Source organism: Pempheris klunzingeri, chromosome 8 (assembly GCF_042242105.1).
Source record: "Pempheris klunzingeri isolate RE-2024b chromosome 8, fPemKlu1.hap1, whole genome shotgun sequence".
In the NCBI taxonomy this organism is placed as follows: Eukaryota; Metazoa; Chordata; class Actinopteri; order Acropomatiformes; family Pempheridae; genus Pempheris; species Pempheris klunzingeri.
The window spans coordinates 17216133-17232848 of NC_092019.1; the positions used below are offsets into that span (position 1 = coordinate 17216133).

Here is a 16716-nt window from a genome sequence, read left to right on the forward strand (position 1 = left end):
TTTTTAATCATGTTGATGATTTTCTCCATTCATTGATTAATCGCTTTTCCTATGAAATGTCAAGAGCCCAAGGTGTTACATCTTGAAATATTTTCTTTTCATTCAACAAAACCCGAATGTGTTCAATATTTTACAATTTTGCTTGATTAAATGAATTTAAATGAATTTAATTTCAAATGGAATTGCTGTCAAAGGCCCGACTACTCAATTAATTGTTCGAGCTTTGCTGCTTAACTATAAGAAGGCTCTTTTTCTGAAATATGTCTGAAAATATCACAGTAAAAATTTTGCACGAGACAAGCTTTTTTTTTTTTTTTCATAGTCTTGGATGTTAATCTTTCAGTTTACGTTTCCTTGTAGAACTGATCTAAGATCAGTGAAGCCAAACTCTGCTGTACCTGAAATGTTACAGGTAAAGCAAAGAAACTGTAAAGTAACTGTGGCTAACATCTTGACCCTTACTTCGCTCAGGTGAACGCTGGTCATATATGGTCACCGCTGTGTGCAGATGGAGGAGGGACTCGTACTGACCTCTCTGTTCTCTCAGCTTGGCCGTGGGCTCAGGAAGTCCTTTACCCCTCCTTACCCTCTTCCCTCTCCCCTGTTCTTACTTCACATCCTGGTTGCTCTGACCCCTCTTTCCTCCCTCCTGCAGGGTGGAGGAGGGGACCAGCGGCAGTAGAAAATGGCTGCCATGACAACGGTGCCCAGCTATACCCCTTCACTGTGGGTGAGAATGTGTCACGCCCTCCCCCGGCTGGACCTCACCATGCAGATGAAGGACAACATCTTTGTCCCCGACAGCTGGGAGTACCAGCAGGTAACAGACACCTGCCACAACCGCTCGTAACACACTGTAACCACATGCTGTACTGTAACTGTCCCATCTCAGCTGCCACATTGCATAACAGTTACAACCTTGTTTCTCTACATGTCATTATAAATTCACAGGTATGTTATACTATGAACAAGTAACTGCATGTTGAGCAATTTGCTCTACATCATACATTAATATACAAACTGCTTCATGAGTCACTGAATTTAACAGCAATCTGCAGAGCTATGATCATTAACAGTCATTTAAAACACTTCTTCCTGTCAGCTCATTGACCAAGTTATTGGTGGTAATATGGCACTAGACCCCTCCAAGATCCCCATAGTTCTTATCTAAACTGTTTTCATTTGTCTGCCTTGCTTAAGTGCTGTAATGCTCCACTAAACTGGCACTTACACCTCTGCCTCTGCACGTGCAAATTGGAATATTTTGGTATTGTGTGAGTTTCAACACGTTGTGAGTCCTCCAGCAGGTTTCCACAGCTGCTTTTGTCAGCATGGTTCAGAATTGTGCAGTTTGTGCTGCAAAATGGGAAGGTTTCATCCTTTGCCTCCAACAGGCTCTATCATACGAAACGCTCCAGCTAGCAGTGTCTCACAGTGCGTGTTTGTGACTTCTCTGCGGTACAAAGAGAGGGGGACTGCAAATTATCCTGCAGAACAGAAAGACAAAAGAGAGTGAAAGTGCTCCGAGAGAGGGAATGAGTAATGCGAGGAGGTTGCTGAACAGAAGACCGGGCAGAGAGAGGGAGAGAGATAGAGGAGCGAGTGAGTGGGAGTGAGAGAGAGTGGCAGTGAATGTATTTAAGTAGGTCACAGATTATTAATAGAGATTCAGTGGTGTGGATAGAAAGAAAGAGAGGGGAGAGTGGGGGAGAGAAAGAGAGTGGGAGCGAGGGAGAGCGTGGGGAAAGAAGGATGGGTGGAGTGGGGCGATGGGGAGGGGCTTCAGAGAACAGGAGGTGGGAAAGAGAGAAGGTGGAGGAATGGGGAGTGACAGACGGGCAGATGGGTGAAGGATAATACTGTAGATATGTGTCGGAGCGAAATGCATTTCGGTGATGTTGACTTTATGACATGGAGCCTGATCAAAAGCAAAGTCTAATATGGCTTAGTGACATTAATATTCACTCTGCTGTGTACACAGATCAGGGATTCATGGGTTAAAGCCTTTGAAATAAGTATAAATGTTCAAGAATCACTTTAAATGAATTGTGTTAAATTTGTCCCTTTCCATCTATCCTAATGCATTCAGTGTATATCTGTATCCTTGATTTTTCCTGCCTCTTTGAAGCACACAATTTATATTCTCATACCTTTTTAATCACCATCTCCTGCTGCTAATGGGGGTGGGACAATATAACAAGCTATTGAATTTAACAGGATTAGTTGGTATTTTCCCCTGTCAAATTGCTCTTCTGCTCTTGTAAAAATGGAATTAAAGTGCCATTTCTCACATTCACTGACTCATCCTCTCACTGATTTCTTTCCTCCTCTGCTGTCTTTCAGACTCTGCTGGTTTTGTCCAGTTTATCAGCCATCGCTCTTGTGATCTCCCTCCTGGTGGTTCTCTCCTTCCTCATACACTATTGCTGCTGTCACCGTGGCGACCGCAGCGAGGGGTCGGAGGAGGAGGAGGAGGATGAAGATGCCAGCACAGGTCACGGTTACAGCGGGAAGAAGGGGCGGGGCATCTGCTGTGTCACGTGGGTGGCGGTGGCGGCTGTCACGCTGTGCTGGTGAGAAGGAGGATTCAGACGTCATTATCAGCAACAGAGCTGTTATATTTTATGACAACACGCACAAGTTGCCTTTTAACGGGGGCGGAGGAAGTGTTCAGATCTTTTACTTAAGTAGAAATACCAGTGCAATATCGTAAAAACACTTCAGAACAAGTAAAAGTGCTGGATTTAAAATCTTTTAGCGTTAAGTCATTTAAAAGTAGGAAAACAGATGTATAATCAGCCACAAATAGAGTATAAATGCTACTAATGAAGTTCTGGTCACATATGAGAAAAGCGTATGAGCTAGTAAAATATGATATGTTGTCGTATAGAAAGAGATGAATTACCTGCACTTCAGCCAGCTACAACATTACAATAGCCTGTAGACATTAATGCATCTGTAATAAAATGAGCTTATTCGCTTTCTTGCAGCAAGTTAGGTGAAGAGAGTAATACCACTCATGTCTGTATGGTAGCTGGAGCCAGCATCCACTTGGCTTAGCATGGAGACTGGAAGCAGGGGGAATCAGCTAGTGTGACTCTGTTGGAAGGTAACAAAATCTGCATATTCCCCAATTAACGTGTCGTGTATTTATTTTATCTCATTTGGACAGAGCCAGGTTAGCTGCTTCCCCTGGTTTCACGTCTTTAGGGTAAGCTAAGCTAATCTTCTTCTGGTTGTAGCTTCATATTTACTGTACAGACACGAGAGCGACATCACACTTCTCAACTCTCAGCTAGGGCACAAATAAGCTCATTTTCAAAAAAAATGTCGAAATACTCCTTTAAATGAAAAGAGGGGGGGAAAGGGGAAATTACTCTGCAAACAATTGAAATGTGACAAGTGGCCTCAAGTAAACACTGTGTTTGATACCATCAAAGAGTCACAAGTTAAAAAGTTTAGGTCAAATCAGATAAAGTTAATATCAGGTAAAATAACGAGTAATTATATCTGTCAGATGAAGGCAATAAAAAGTATAATATTTTCCACTGAAATATAGTGGATGTGAAGTATAATGTAACACAAGACAGAAAGTACAAATGCCTCAAACACTTGTGCAAATGTACTGAGGTACTTTACACCACTGCCTCTCAGGTGGAGCAGCGTCAAGGGTGTGAATCACAAGCTGTCACCCTCCGTCCTCATGTGCTTTTTAGTCTCTCACACACCAATGTCAGTGGAGAGGAAACGAGGCCTGGATGACATCTGACGGTCATGTTATCATGTTTTCCAACCAGCCTTTGACAGCACTCTGTGTGTGTGTGTGTGTGTGTGTGTGTGTGTGTGTTAGGTTGTGTGTGTGGGCCTTAGCGGTTCCCCATCACTGTGTGTATGTGAGGATGATCTCAGCTCGCCCACCTACTGTACAGTCGTCATTTACCCACCGGTGTTCCCCTCAGATCTGGTGACCGTGCAGTCATCAAGTCACTACGTTGTCTTTGCTGCACAACAACACAGAGAAATGCTGCTTGACATCTGTCCGGTGCACTCTTCTAGAGCGGCGTCAGTGGAGGGACGCTCAGCTGCCTTTTAAATCTAAAGCTACAGGCACAGCTGCGTGTTGTAATAAAATTATAGTGCAATTTAATGCTTCAGCAGTGCTTGTTATTATATTCCAGTTCATTCCCTGCACGTTTATATGCACCAAGACTGTATTGCTATATCATAGAACATAATGTACTGGGGATCTGATTTCAGCTGTCATAATGATGTCATCATATACAGACTGTAGGCCGATGTGGTTCGTGTCTCCCCCTTATGGCCCGTAATGTAATGTAATGTAGTCGTCTCTTTCTGTGCAAGACTGGATGAAAAAACAAAATGCTGCAGTTTACCTCTTTTTACAATATTTCATTTGGAACTCCTCCAGATGGTGGCCTATGGTCACAAAACCAGAGTATGTCATTTAAAATGCAGCTGCATTAGACGGCGTTCACATTTGGCAAAATGCAAAGCACACACAGACGCAGACACACATTCCTCCTTTTCCCCCTGCTTTCTAATCTGGGTCACATACTTTGTGGGAGATTGGGTCATACCATTCCTCTCGGGTTTGAGGGGATTTGATGAACATCTGGCCCAAGCCTTAATCTGAATATTTGAATAACAGAAAGATGTGTAAACATGTCATTATGTTTAACATTTCGAATATTTTCCTCGCTGAAGCTTAACCGTTGAGTGCTAAGAGTCTGCTTTTTTTCCATCATCTGTTTATTCCTTCCCCTGCGCTCCACTGTTGGTATGCTCATCCAGAGCACACATATCCCATCCTCTCCAGCTCCATCTCCTTGTGTCACATTCATTTAAAATGTACATACACACTGAATTAAACATTACAGTTATGCCTCTGCTATCTGTTCTCCTACCCCCCTCTCCCGCTCTCTCTCACACACACATGCACAGATATGAACACCCTCCCACAATGTTTTCATGTCTCCTTTTTTTCCCTTTGCAGTGTTGCCATAGGCATCGGTTTCTATGGCAACAGCGAGGCTAATGATGGGATGTATCAGTTGACCTCGTCTCTTCTCACAGCCAATTATACGCTAGCTTCCATCGATCTGCTGGTGAGTGCTGCTCTCCGCAAGTAAACTGTCATGCAGAATATCTACCCTGCTTGACGCTGTGTGTGTGTGTGTGTGTGTGTGTGTGTGTGTGTGTGTGTGTGTGTGTTTATGCTTACGTGTGGTCTGCAGAGAGACAGGAAGAAAATTCAGATACAAACTTCTGTTTTTATCGATTTCCCTGTGGTCAGACAGTGGTTTATGTGTCAGGCTGCTAAATGTCCTCCTCCTGCTGCACTTTGCAGACGATGCAGGTCAGGAAGACTACAGTCATATAGATGATCATACTTCTATGAGTACCAATGAAGGCGTGCAAAACACACAAGTTAATCAGTCATACCCATGTCAAAGAAACTCACATGTCATTCTTAAAAATTAGAGCAGGATATATAATCTGAAGAGAGAAGGAACAGGCACACGCTGGACAGAATAATCTGGGCCCACATTGATCAAACTCTCAAGAAAGCTTTAAAGAGACATTTAAGAGTAAAACTTTCATTTGCTTAAAGGGAAGAATCACATGAATCATCTCACGCATGATCATAGCAGGGACATCCCATCAGAGACAAGGATTTACCCCAGGGCTGATTTTTAAACTTTTTTAAACTCTGGAATTCCTTCATAGTAATTTTTCATTTGATTTCTCACTTTTAGCAGTTTGATAAACACGAATCCTGAGCTTTAACGTGTTTTATTGATTATGAGGGACATGCATTTGCAAGCCGAGGCACCAAGATTCCTACCATCTTCAGCTCTCTATCTCCATAACACAATCACTCTGAACCGACCAGGATTTTCTGAGCATCATCTCTACTTTGCGGTTTCCCACTGAACTCCCCTCACATTCCTTCTTCCTCCCTCTCCAGATTTCAGACACAATTTCTGGACTGCAGCTGTCTATCTCTGGCCCCCTGACCTCTATGGAGGAGCTCTTTACCGGCAGTAAACCTTTCCTGGTGTCGACGCGGAACTGCCGGAGGTTATCTGAGAACGTGATCAACCTCCTCTCCTCCATCTCCCTGGCTCGGTCCAGTGTAGACGCAGGCCTGGGGAATGACAGCAGTGTCAGCGGGGCGTCCATCATACCTCTGACCCCTGTACCGCCCTCGGTGGCCCCTACAATGGTGCCTAGCGGTGGCTTAATGCCCAATCCCTTCTCACCTGGCTGGGCGGCCAACACGCTGATGGTCAATGAGGACTACAGGTGAGGCTGCAGTCCAGGCTGGCCGTCTGGATCAATGAGTGCCCAGATCTGTTCCCATATGCATATAAGGAGTGCGCATCTATGTGCTTCAAATGATTCAATACATATCTAGTTACCCACAATCTCATACACATGTTTCTGTATGATTCAATACACTGCGATTCAAAACTGATTTAGAATAATTTGTTTCAGCTGCAATTTATGTAACACTTTATTTTGAGTCCGTTATATCCATATAGTAAAAAAAACAGTGTAATTTGGCACTAACGAGGAGGAAAGAAAAAATAGTGTTTCATGTGTCACCTAAACATGCAAAAATTTCAAACTTGTTCCCAGACAGCCCAGAAATCAACATTCCTTTATATGAAAAATAAAAGTTTCCAGTTACAAATGGATAATTGATATTTAATGCTACATCTTGTTGGGTTAAAATGAGTTTTGAGTGGCTACGTTTCATGCTTAGAATCAGAAATGCCACAGAAAATCACATGTGCTGCCACTCCAACAGTAGTAAACATTGGCTGTGATAGTTATCCTTCTGGGAAATAGGAGTAAAGCTGTTCACTCACAAACCTTTGTTCCCCTTGGTAATTGAGCAAGAAGCAATGATCCTTCTGAATTATGTTTTAGTTTAGTTTCCAATAAAAACATGATGTAACTCCATTCGTAACATTTCCGCTAATACAACAGTCTGAATTCTTGTTCCTCCTATTTACAAATCTCAGCTTCCACTAAAACTGTCAGTTTTCCAATCCAGTAGTTTAACATTGTGGCTGTAAACACATACATTTACTTTTTACAACTCTCTCCCATTTTCTCCCTTTTTTACAACTTTAGGAGGTAAACTATCAATGTCAGTCTTAAGTCAGTCCCTAAGTACATCTTATGGGAAATGGAGTAAAAAGTAAAGTGGCTTTGAAAAGTGTTCATTAGTCTACATATACTGTACAGTGCATGCATAACCAACTTAACCCGTCATCCAAGTGTACCCACCTTGCATTTAACAACTATTTTATACGACTTTGAGGCTGGAAAGGTTAATAGAATCCAGCACAACGTTCACACAGTGCTCCTACATTTTCTACTCTGACAAGTTAATGTAGCAAATAAATAGAGTGGAGCATTTGGAGGCGCAAGCACATAAACCCTCACTTTTACAAATATCAGCATGTTCAGACTGTTTATCAACACTGCCACTCCTCTGCTCTCGGTGTCATGAGAGGCCGAAGACACCATCCTAAGCAGCCCTTCATAAATGTTGCATGTTTATCAAGATGACTGGCTTTGTTGAGGTAAAGCAATGGCAACTGGAAAAATATTTTTACACATAATGGGCTGATGGGACGTTTTATATTCCATAATCCATAATGTACACACTTTAATAGGTTAATAAAAGTCCATAACTGTATCCCATGACTGATAAATAATGTCTGTTATACTAACAACTTGGAAGTACTGCTTCCCATAAAGCAAACACAGCAAACACAGACAATGTAATTTATCCCTGCTGTTACACAGTGAGAGGTTAAGTAAGGTTCAGCCTCGCTCTAACTTCACCACTCCTTTGCTCTCACACAATGGAGCCTTGTGTCCGTCTGGTCTTGATAAGCAAATAAAGCTGAAGCTATTCAAACAGACAACAGACTCACACCGAGTCTTCTTTTTTCTGTTTAAGAGAGACGTAAATAGATACCCCAGATCAGCAGTGTTATCAGAATCCTAATAAACTTATTACACTTCTCGGCAGCGTTAATTCTGCGAACAGAAAAAAAGTTGCAAGTTTTATTATATTGTATATTTCACACATCACCAAAACATGACAGCCTGGCTGAAAAACTAACTGAACTAATAAACTTTTATACAAGGTGCCAAGCTTCAACTGAAAAAGGAGACTAGACGGCAGAGATTTTAGCTCATATCTGCCTTCACTGCCCTGTGAGGAGCAGTAAGCAGTGCACTGACCTCAGATTTGTTATAGCAGCGGTTGCAACCTCACAAGGGTCCCCAGACATACCTCAAGGATCACAAAATAATTCAAGACATAAGAAAGATGGAAAGATTTACACTTACCTCCCCAGGCCCCCGTTGTGCCACTAACAACAATTTTTGAGGCAACAATCACTTTACAGTAGTTGTTCTGCGGTTCAATTTATTCATCCATAAAAACAATGACATTACAGTCCTCCTGTCCTAACCAACCAACTCAACAACAACACCAAACAGTAGACCATTAAATAGAATTAAAATGACAAACTTCTGGCAGCACTGTAGTATCTCCTGTGGGATAAAACAGAGTAACATAGATGTTGTGGTAAGTGTCGTAATAGAAGTTATAAGTATTAATGTAGTTGGATGAAATAGTTGTAAATGCATCTTGAGTTGGGACTTTTTTGGTAAACTGCTCTAACTATTGTCGCCCACTCAACATCTAGAATGTGTTTTAAGGTAAAGGTAATTGATGCACATGGTGTTTCCTTGTTATAGGTGGCTATCATATGTGTTGTTGCTGCTGCTTGACCTCATAGTGAGTCTGTTCATCCTGCTCGGACTGGCCAAGCAAGCCCGCTGGCTGCTCATCCTGTGAGTACACACACACACAAACACACACACACACACACACACACACACACTCTTGTATCTTTAGACACAAACCATACAGCGCTGGATTGATGGTCAGGGTGTCCTCTTGGCTGAAGCGTTTGTGCTTTTCTCCCACAGGATGACAGTGCTGGCCTGGCTGGCTCTCTTCCTAAGCTGGGGCTCCCTGGGCTTGGAGACAGCCACTGTAGTGGTGAGTAGACCCGGTGAAACTGCTGTGGTGAGCGGGGCCACGGCTGGAGGGAGCGCAGGGATGAAGGGCTGAAGGAATGGGAAGTGAATGGCACTGTCATGGGAGGGATTGGCTGGCTACTGCTGAGGGAAGAGAGCTATAGGAGGCAGAGTCCTGATGGCAGGCCAGATCCATGTGTGTGTGTGTGTGTGTGTTTGTGTGTGATTTCTGTGCCCATTGTGCTAAACTGTGAAAAGACCTGCCTCCTAGGGAACGCTGCAGTCATGGCAGAGGACCAAAAAGGCAGAAAAATGGGGCAGAGATTAAAGATTCAATGCGCGTGTGCACAGGCCCGTTTGTGAACAAAGTGTGTTTGTGCATTGAAGTGCGTGTTTTCCATGTAAGTGTGTTTGCGAGTGTGTGGGCGTTTGGCTTCGAGAAGTAAAGATAGGAGATGAAGAGAAGTGCTTTCAACAAGAGTGAGGCGGGGAGAGGAAGAGCGGGAGAGTGCATCTCGAGATCAGTTTAAGAGAGCGAGCGAGCTAAAGTGAGTGATGGAGAGAGAGAGAGAGAGAGAGAGACCAACAGTGCGTGGCTCGAAGCTGTTGCTGTACTTCGGCCCCACGGGACTTTAGACTGAGCATGCAAGGCGGAGGAAGTGTAATCCTGGGAAAGTAAAATTCACTAACATGCCGCTGGACAAGTCCAGCTGTGCTTTCAGTGCCTAAACACCACTAGTGTGCTGTGTCTTACAGGTATAAATCCAGCCACCTTCAAAGGCAGTGACATTTATCAAAAACAAAGAAAGTTTTTATGTCTCAAACAGAGGACAGTCCTTTTACAGTTTGCCCTGTGAAGTTTGTTCAGACTCTCTCAAGTGGACACTGTTTTGTTCTGGGCTGGGGGTGTGTGAGGAGGGTAAATGATGGCTGTTTTTCTGCATTGCTGCCTACTTTAAGAGTCTCAGTGTCATGTGGGGCTGGCGGGAGATGTCCCAAGGCCTGTGGGTCCACACAGAGCCGCTCTGTCTCTGGTCACTGACAGGGAAACAATGGGCCAGCTGTGGGCCTGCCCGCTTGATTTTGTCCCCGGTCGCCGCTTTTCCTGTCAGTTGCGGGGCTCTCTGTGTGGCTCTCGCTCCCTCTTCTGGTGGGGCGATCTCAAGCTGAGTGTGCGTGAGGGTGTTGTATTAGAAAAATGCAAGATGGTACAGCGACGTATCATGTATAATGTGAAGAGAGGATGTGGGCAAAGGGTTTAACAGAGGGGAGGATATGAGTGATGAGGTAAAGGAAAGAAAACCAAGTGTCAGACAGTAGCACAGATTTATCCAGGACGGCATGTGATGTAGGCAGATCAATAATTGCCACCATATTGTGAGCTGCTGTCAGATATCTGAGGAGGTAAGTATGTCAGTCGGTCAGTGTGTCAGCTAACGTTTCCCTTGTGATCGTTTTCTCTTGCCCTCTTTTTGCCTCATCTGTCCCTCTCTCTCCTGCCTTTTCTTTCCCCCACTGTCATCCTTTCTCTCTCTCTCTGTCTCTCTCTCTCTCCCTGACACTCTTGCTGAAATGCCAGGCTCTCAGTGACTTCTGCTCAGATCCAAACACATTTGTCCTCAACTCCACCCACTTCAACACCGGGACCAGCTCAGGTACAGTATCAAACTCTCCCTACACAGGGGACACTGTCTGAAAGTGCTGGTTGTTTTCCATTTCTGCTATGCACTTGATTTACCTCCCAACTGTGCTTATGTCAGCACAATCCAATATAATGGCAGTTAATGTTCCCACATCTTTTCTATTGTGCGCTGATCTGCTGTGCACTGGTGTTTTGCTGGCCATTCAGATGTGTTGGATTATTACCTGACCTGCAGCAGGCGCATGAACAGTCCATTCCAGCAGGTAATGTGACCTCTGTCAGTCACATGTCTTATTTATATTACATAGTACATTGCAGGCATTTAGCCGACACACTTACCCTCACTTATTTAAAGTATTGGTTGCATGTCAGACTTGTTCAAGGCCGGTTAAGGACAAATTATTTGAGGACAGGACGCACAGCTGTTGCTGCGTGTCCTGTCCTCACATGATTTGCTCCTCAGATAAGAAGCTACACTCTCAGCATATTAATGGTATATTTGAGCAATAAGGTCAAATGCAAGCTCTTAACTCCGCTGACTTGTTGGCTTCAGCTGCTGACCCAGTCGCAGAGGGCACTGTCCAACATTCACACACACCTCTCCAGTCTGGACAGAAACGCTCTCACACAGTTCCCCAAAGCTGAGGTATGTGATAGATGTGCAGCTTTGCAGCTTAAGAAATAAAATGTCTACTGCCTTTTTAATGTTTTTCCTAACTTGATGCAAAATTTTCATCACTGCAGAGATCACTCAGGGAGGTTCAGCAGATACTCAACTCCACAGAGGGAAACTTTCATCAGTTGGTGGCACTACTGAACTGCAGAGGTCTGAACAAGGTAACTCAAGGGCCTGTATGACAAATAAACACTGATCGACAAAACACTGCGTCTTTATTTTCATTGACATACGTGTATGTATCCATATTCTCTTAGGACTACATTGACTCTTTGAAAGGCCTGTGCTATGATGGGATGGAGGGATTGCTTTATCTCTCCCTTTACTCTTTCCTCTCGGCTCTGGCCTTCACTGCCATCCTCTGCTCTCTGCCCGGCGCCTGGAGGAGCTTCCCAAGGTGAGAGAGGGTGTGAATGTGTGTGCAGTCAGTAGGTACAAGTGCTGTTTTGATCAGTTGTTTCTATCAATTTCTAAAAGAAAAAAATGACAAAAAGGACATTGTTATTTTCATGCACCCACACCGATTTATACATTATGAACTGGCAAGCATAAACACTGCCAAACATTGCAACTGAAAACACATTTTATTGTGTCGGGGAGGATATAGACTCTTCTGCTCTCTCATTCAAATATAACCTTGAAAATCTTCGAATGAAAATGGGCATATGCAATAGTCTAGAATACTTAAAAGGGTATAAAATAATACTACAGCATTAGATATAAATGACCAATTAAAGCAGGAGGTTTGGCTCTCCTCAATCCATTTCAAGGTGAATGTAATTTCTTTTTTTGCAAACAGACAGAGTTAAGTGTTCAAGAGGCTTTTCAGCAGGTTTGATGGATCTGCTGAGAGTGGATACAGAATAAGTAGTTAGTTTCAGATACACTGAAATCCATGAGAACCCTCTTCAATTGTTGTCAGCCAACAGTGAGATTAGGTAGTTTGTGACTGGTGCTGCTGGTGCAGATATTCTGTAAAACATTAGTTTGATGTTTTTTCTGTGGTGACCATTTGTGGGTAAGTACATCATTTTTACCTTTTAAAGTGTGCATCTCATATGTTTTCTTTCATGGAATATTAGCGTCAAACCTATCATGAACAATGACAGAGAGAATAAATAGAGTTGTCTTGTTCGCTGTCTTTTAATAAAAAATATGAATCAAATTTAATCAAAACACCATATAATAATATGGTGCTATGACAATGAGTTTGGATATGTAGAGAACAAGGTATAAAGACACAGTGGTAGCACATTCATTAAGTGGTGCTCATCATTTCTTTGCTCACACGTGTCTCTCTCTCTCTCTCTCTCTCTCTCTCTCTCTCTGTCTCATGGACAACGACAGTGAATCAGAGGAGTACGAGGACTCGGACAGCGAGAGTGAGGACCCCTTCACCTCCCATCAGGCACGTAGACAGACGGCCACGGGGTCTCAGCGAGGGGCCATGGCCCCCTTCTATAATTACCCGGGGGCCGGGTGGACACCCCCCTTTTCTAGCGCGCCGCCCCTCCCGTGAGTAACACAGACACACAGACACAAAGACAGACAGACAGACAGAACAAGAGGAGGAGGAGGAGGAGGAGGAGGAGGAGGAGGAGGAGGTTGCTCTGAGATACAGTTTTGGCCTCAAGCTCGTGTTTCTTTGTTGAGGTCTGTACCTTTGAGCAACTTTAATACTGATGGCCCCAAGATCAGGGAATGTGAAAAGTCCAGGCCGTAGTATTACAACACAGAGTATACTCAACACATAGAGACTGACTGAGCACTTGTCTTGTGCAGACACATAGTCTTTTTGGTGAAGATGTTCACTGATTTCCCCCTCAAAACAGTTCCAAATGTAATCATGACACATACAGCAGAAGTTGGGCATAATTCACACTTATTTTTACAAGACTAGTGCAAGTGCAGTATAGTCAGCTAGGTCTACACACTTTCGATAAATATACATATAGAGAGAGAAAGACAGGGACATGTAGGATTAGTCCAAATCCACAGAGCTGTCAGTTTAAGCACATGCATTGCAGACAGACACACAGACAGGTCAATATGGACAACAGTGTAGGCAGAGAAACAGACACAACTCCAGAGGTCTGTCTGTCTGTCTGTGTGTCTGTCTATTCGTCTGTCGAGTGTTTCCGGACAGACGATATAAGCCGCTCGGTCATTTCACAGATCTTGTCTCAAATGGCGTCCTGTCTCCTAAACAGCAGTACACTACTGCTGTGTTGGGGGGAGGGTGTCATTGACGAGGCCGCGCTCGTAAAAAGTCCGGCGATGTGAGGCTCAGGTTGACTATAGGTAACCCCCCCCCCACCCCCCCACGCACACACACACACCCACACACCCTCCTGCATCACTCTCATCTGTCTCCTCACTGTGGTGTCCAAACCTCTCAAGTTATTTCTCTGGATCTGTCCTCGCTGCTTCGCTCTTTATCACACCTCCTGCTTCCTTCTCGGTTCTCCCTCTTTCTCAGTTAAACTTCTCTCATCTTATTAAGTTTTCTCCCTTTCTCCCTCCGTGATGTTTCCAAGCTTAGTTAGTGCTAATCGTGGACTATTTAATTCCCTATTCTAATGCCAGCTGATCATCTTGACTGCTCCCATATCTTATATTAAGACAAAAATACAAGAATACTGACTAGACTAAACTGTCAAGGCTTAGAAACTCAGCTTGCACTAAAAATACAGTCCACCCCTCTTAAATGGAATCTGCTCGGGATTGCTTTAAAAGCTTTCTGGGGTTTATCGTGTAGATAAACAGATTCATTAGGAAAGCAACATTACAGCTGAAATGGAACTGGTGAGTCACACCCAGCGCTAAACGCATGTAATTGCAGATTATTGTAGAAATCCTGCAGAGCATCATCAGTCAGGAGTGGACTGTACGTCTGCTGCTGGTGCTCACAGTGCCTCGCTTTGAGTGTCAGTAGGACTAATACCTACTAGTGCTGTGTTTCTCCGCACTATATTTCTAACCGCTCTTTCTCCTTCTTTCCTGTTGCCTGTCCTTGGTTCCCGTCACCCTGCGGTCCTCGTCCCCTCTGTCTCTCTCAATGTGTCTCACCCCTGTTTCCCTCTCTTCTTCATCCTCCATTCCTCCTCTCCCTCTCTCTTCTGTCCTTGTCTCTCTCTCTATCTCTATACAGGACTCCAAACGTTTCCTCCAATGGCAACCCTGGCTATGAGAGCCTCCCCTTGACTGACAGGCAGTCCCCACCCCCCTCTGTGAGTTCCTCTGTGCTCATGACACCATCGCAATCTGTGCCATTTTATCGTTGCACACGCTCGCTTTGATAATCAGTAGCAGACGGACTAACATGGTGGCAAGGCTTCGACCTCGCAGGACCCTGTGGGCTGGCCTTTTCTTCTTTCTGATGCAAAATGTGCAAAAACATGAGAGAATTTACACATTTTCACTTTTCTATTACTCTGTGTCACTAACATGAATGTGAGAGCTGTTTTATCATCACTATCTGACCATTTTACCTCGACTCTATCAATGAATAAAACAACAATGAACAGCGTGAACGTTCAATCTTGATGTTGGAAACAGTAGTTTAACAAAAGTAGGCCCCTTACTAGCTTTTTATCCACAGCTTTCAATCGCATGGTCTTCCTCAGTGGATGACCATGATGACCATCACATGAACAAACTTTCAGTCTTACGGTGACAACTTAGTTATCTCTGTGGCGACTGAGCAAACTCCATCCACCAAGGAAGACCATGAGATGCAGTCGAAAGCTTGACAACAGACAATCAGTTATATGAAATTAAAAGCCCCTTACACTTTAGAACATTCACTTATTACTCTCAGTTAATTCTACAAACGGTAGAAACACAAAAGGAGAAAAAAACAACAACATAGAACACTTAAGGTCCCCTCACCAGCTTTTTATGGAGCTTTCAGCTGCATCTGGTGGTCTTCTTCCGCTGATGGAGTCACATGGCCAAACTCTCAGTGTCATGATGACAATTGAGTTATGTCTATGGCGAGTGAGCAAACCGCATGTTTTGAGAATGACCATGAGATGCAGCTGAAATATGGGAAAAGCTAGTAAGTGGACCATGAGTAATCCCTCTCCTATGAGTTTCATTTGAATAATTTGAAATTCTGCATGAATGTACTAATGCCTGGTGGTCAGATGGTGGTGCGTCAAACATGTGGTGTCTGCTACTCTCGATGAGTTGATGCTCACGTGTGTGAATTAACAGATTTTGTTTTCTCCTCTTTCTTTTCTTCTCATCACACCTTTGGACCGTCTCGTCTGTTCTGGACGTACAGTACTCTCCCAGCATGCTGACTGGTTACGGGGGAAGTCAATCACACCCCAACCCTGCCCATTCGCGGAACCTGTATTCACGTTGATTATTATTTTTTTGTTAGGAAATGTATAGAAAAAAAAATGTTTAGTTTTCATATGAATGGACACTTTACTGAAATGAAAAAGAAACTAATCTAAATACAATGGATGCTAGGTGTGAATTCAAAGTGTGTAACGTCAGTACCACTGAATATTAAAATCATTATTATCATTGGAAGCACTTAAAAGAAACAGGTCTCAATGGACTGATATAACCGACAGTGACAGTGATGCTGGTGGGATGCTTGTGCAGAGCTATGAACCAAGTCCACTTGGTCTAAATTCTTTCCCCTTGTCTGTCCAAACTCTGTGTAAACTGTGAACAGTGGTGAGGCAAGTCAGAATGGTATTGACGTTACTACGTTGTAGTTTTATATTCTTAAATGTATCAGTACCACCAATTTATTTTTAAGTTTTTATATAAACATTGTTGTAGAAAAGCACTGGCACGTAGCAACAAGACACATTTTTTTCTGTGAATGGTTATGCAGTTCCTTCACTTGGTATCATTTTTTTTATTATTACTTTTTATAGGTGGCAATTCTGTATTTTCCTTGTATTACCTTATGGTATTCTGTATATCTCACTGTCTATAATATCTGAATAATCATGAACCTTTGCTCTTAAAAAAAAAAAAATACTTGAGGGCTACCAAGACCCTGTTTAAATGATTGAATGGAGAACTACAACAGCCACTCAAGTCTTGAGAGTGGAGAACTACAAATCCCATGCAATGACAGCAGGTACATAGCAATATGATCCTTGCTACTGGTGCTGCAGTAGCCCTACCGTAACTAGCAATAATAACTATGTATAGCATTGGGTTTCTGAGATCTCTCCAAGATGTTTTGTGTATATATGGTATGGTATGTTGGAGATTTCATTGAATCCCCCTTCCTTGCCAACTGACCTTGTTAACCCTTGAATTGAGTTTG

At 43.3% G+C, this 16716-nt stretch overlaps 1 protein-coding gene across 1 annotated transcript; it reads left to right on the forward strand.

Annotated features, from left to right (window-relative positions):
• The first annotated feature begins 685 nt into the window (after positions 1–685).
• On the forward strand, positions 686–16694 carry ttyh1 (tweety family member 1). The gene is made up of 14 exons (XM_070835711.1): positions 686–820; positions 2344–2573; positions 5015–5126; positions 5990–6327; positions 8812–8907; positions 9046–9118; positions 10676–10751; positions 10946–11001; positions 11292–11384; positions 11483–11575; positions 11672–11811; positions 12762–12929; positions 14566–14644; positions 15703–16694. Exons 1-14 carry the CDS (start codon positions 686–688, stop codon positions 15784–15786), a joined length of 1773 nt encoding a protein of 590 aa, XP_070691812.1. The 3' UTR covers positions 15787–16694.
• Positions 16695–16716: the final 22 nt, after the last annotated feature.

Coding starts and splice junctions, on each gene's coding strand:
- ttyh1 (XM_070835711.1), top strand. CDS start 686: ATGGCTGCCATGACAACGGTGCCCAGCTATACCCCTTCACTGTGGGTG. Junction 821..2,343: donor ACAGCTGGGAGTACCAGCAG/GTAACAGACACC, acceptor GCTGTCTTTCAG/ACTCTGCTGGTTTTGTCCAG. Junction 14,645..15,702: donor GGCAGTCCCCACCCCCCTCT/GTGAGTTCCTCT, acceptor CTGGACGTACAG/TACTCTCCCAGCATGCTGAC.